This window comes from Neophocaena asiaeorientalis, unplaced genomic scaffold (genome assembly GCF_003031525.2).
Source record: "Neophocaena asiaeorientalis asiaeorientalis breed wild unplaced genomic scaffold, Neophocaena_asiaeorientalis_V1.1 scaffold1409, whole genome shotgun sequence".
NCBI classification, from domain to species: Eukaryota; Metazoa; Chordata; class Mammalia; order Artiodactyla; family Phocoenidae; genus Neophocaena; species Neophocaena asiaeorientalis.
The window spans coordinates 50,705-54,024 of record NW_020173789.1 but is presented as its reverse complement, the minus strand read 5'-3'; the positions used below and the strand labels follow the sequence as shown (position 1 = coordinate 54,024).

At 32.9% G+C, this 3,320-nt stretch overlaps 1 protein-coding gene across 1 annotated transcript in view; it reads right to left on the bottom strand.

Annotated features, from left to right (window-relative positions):
* Positions 1 to 350: 350 nt before the first annotated feature.
* Positions 351 to 3,320, bottom strand: part of LOC112404062 (dystrophin-like) — a gene marked incomplete at both ends in the record, with an annotated part of 44,006 nt that continues 41,036 nt past the window's right edge. The window contains 2 exons of the mRNA XM_024751868.1: positions 351 to 458; positions 585 to 686. Coding sequence (XP_024607636.1) covers positions 351 to 458; positions 585 to 686 — 210 coding nt within the window. The remainder of the gene's footprint in view (positions 459 to 584; positions 687 to 3,320) is intronic.

The following is a 3,320-nucleotide window of genomic DNA, read 5'->3' as shown; positions in this document are numbered from 1 at the left end:
TATGGTATTAGGACACTGGGCCTTCCTTCGGGAGGTAATTAGGTTTAGATGAGGTTATGATAGTGCAGCTCCCATGCTGGGATTCATGGCCTTATAAGAAGAGACAGAGACACTAGAGTTTCTCTTTCCACTATGTGAGGACAGCAGCCCCAGCTCACTACAACATTATACCTTTCCCTATTTTAATTGAGAAAAGTAACAATATGGTATAATTGAATAGACTGATCTAAGCAAGAACAATGAATATTTCATTTAAGATTTGAAGGAACAGAAAGACCAAATAATGATGTTAGTATAAGCTATTGGGTTGTTTTTTAAAAAAAGACTATTGAAAGCTAAAAAATACATACAGCCAGTTTTTGAAGACTTGATAACATTTCACTTTGCTCCTTAAAACCAGTTGTGTGTATCTTGTTCACTGCATCTTCTTTTTCTGAAAGCCATGCACTAAAAAGGCACTGAAAGAAATCAAATAATTCCAAAATAGAAAAAAAATAATTAAAGTACATCATTATATTTTTTCATTTATCCATTTAATATCTCTCAATGTCTTTCACTGATATAATATCCCCCACGTGAGTCACCTGTTCTTCAGTAAAACGTTGCCATTTTAGAAGAATGTCTTGTAAAAGAACCCAGCGATCTTCTGTCCACCTACAGATGTTTGCCCACCGATCTCCCAGTACCTGGGGAAGAGAAAACCCACCACAACATCAGCAAACAATTAATTGTTAACTGAATTTTATTAAAAATGGCATGAATGATTTATAAAAGTATCTAACTTTGAGCCTCCTGTTTATACCAGGAGTTGTAAAGAACACCCTGCCAGCTTCTGCTTATAATTAGATAAGCATTGTGCCTTTCATTTGTTGTTAGATTAGTTCACTCTTTCTTTCACCTTACATTGAAAAGCAAAGATACTTACAAGAAGTCTGAAGCAGATATTACACCACTATTTGAAACGTCTCCACAGTAAATGCAAGCAAAAATATAAATGTAGAATTAAAAGAGGATTTTTCATTGATAATATGTAAAATGTGTATCTCTCTTAGGTCTGAAAATACATCCCAAAGAATAAAAGTCTGACTACTAAATAAGATGCCGAAAAAAGACTTTCATTTGAAGCAATCTTGTAAAATTTGAATTGCTTAATGTCCTGATTGTAGAAGAAAATTAGTAGTGACTTAACATCATATCCACATGTGAATTTTTAAAGTTAACTGGATTATTATTACAAAGTATTTAAATTCACTATTTCTCTATTCTAGTGAGAAAAACTGTAATATTTCCTGAGTAATAGCTACCCTATCTTTAGCATGTCACTAACATCTATATGCACACAGTTTTAATATGTAATATAAACCAAGCACCAATGGTTTTTAGATGGAAAAAATATGTTGTGATGATTTCTGTGTAAAGGGAGTGTTTTAAGAAAAGAAATATATCATTAATTTCAACTCCATTAGGATGTACTCCAGAGCCAAAAATTTCAGCTTTTTTGACTTTCTCATAAATAATAGAATTATTTTCCCATAGATACTGGATCTCTAGACCTAGAAGTATCTCAAAATATGGACGTCTTATTTTGTATAGAATTAGAGCTAGAAAAAATGTTTGTAACTCATATTTTTTACAAATATACTCAAGTATCTAAGATAAGCCTGATCATAATTTCTACCTTACTTGATGCTACATGTTTGGATTGATCCACCTAGAAAATTTTGATATATGATTCAAATAATACATGTGTAATAAGCATCATGGCAAAATCCATCTATTCCTAATTAATTCAGAGACTTACCTAATTTTTTTTTAAAAATGTGATTAATCTACCATCTTTTCAAAAAGGGAGTCTCATACATGGGTAAGGAGTAGGCAATAAACATTTTACTACAATATTAAAATGATCATGGACTCATATGCAGCTCAGTCACAGACGAGTTTTCAATTTTTCTTCAGAAATGTCAATAAAAATGTTACTGCTTTCAGCATAATGTAACTGATTTTTGTATTTTTTACAGTTTCATTCTCTACTCTACTCCTTTTGAATTACGTTAGTTACGGCAGAAGCCATAGCACTGGAATAGCGATGCAAGATACCCACAGGGAATGTGCTAACATAACTCAATGAATTCAATATTAGCCATTTAATTATTACAATCAAACATTTGGGATTTTTTCCCTAAAACATATTAGAAGTTCTTTTAGTGAACTTCCTAGTTACCATGTCAGGATGCATCAGATAAAATGGCATGTAACATACCTGTTAATGGATTAATTGTGAAAAAACTAGCTTCAAAGAGAGAAAATCTCATTCCTTAGCCATAAACTACACCATCTGCCTGATTTTATGATTCAGAAATAAAAGGCTAAATTGTGGGATGTTTATTGCAGGGCTCCAACCTAAGGGGAGATGGGTGTCAAGGCGGTAAGAGATAAACTCATACTGTAGGTAGCACCACCTTCATAAATGAAAGAAAATCAACTAAGGCGTCCAAATAGGTATAACATCTTCTCTCTAGTGCTACAAGACACACAAAGGTAGTGTCCACTGAAGTAGCGTCTTAGGTTTGTAATCTCATAGATGGATGCTTATAATTTATTAATTTTAGTAGGACATCATATAAAACAAATCCACATAAAGACCTCTATACTAGATTGCTTAAGATTAAATTTATAGAAACTCCAAAATATATTGTGATACACTATATACACTTTTTTTCATTATATGAATGAGTTATAAAAAACAATAATAAATATTATTTTAGCTACAGAGTCAACCTAGTTAAAACAACTGTTTTAAGAATATTATTTCCATCAACAGATGAATAGATAATGAAATTCTGCCATTTGCAACAACATGGATGGGCTTGGAGGGCATTATGCTAAATGAAATAAGTCAGAGAAAGACAAATACTGTATGATATCACTTATATGTGTACTCTAAAAAATACATAAAACTAGTGAATATAACAAAAAAGACACAGACTCATAGAGAACAAACTAGTGTTTACCAGTGGGGAGAGGGGAGGGGCATTACAGGGGTAAGGGATTAAGAGGTACAAACTATTAGGTATAAAATAAGCTACGAGGATATATTGTACAAAACAGGGAATGTAGCCAGTACTTTATAATAAATATAAATGGAGTATAACCTTTAAAATTGTGAATCACTATACTGTACAACTCTAACTTACATAGTACTGTATATCAACTATACTTCAATAAAAAGGGAAGAAAAAGGGCTTCCCTGGTGGCGCAGTGGTTGAGAGTCCGCCTGCCGACGCAGGGGACACGGGTTCGTGCCCCGGTCCGGGAAG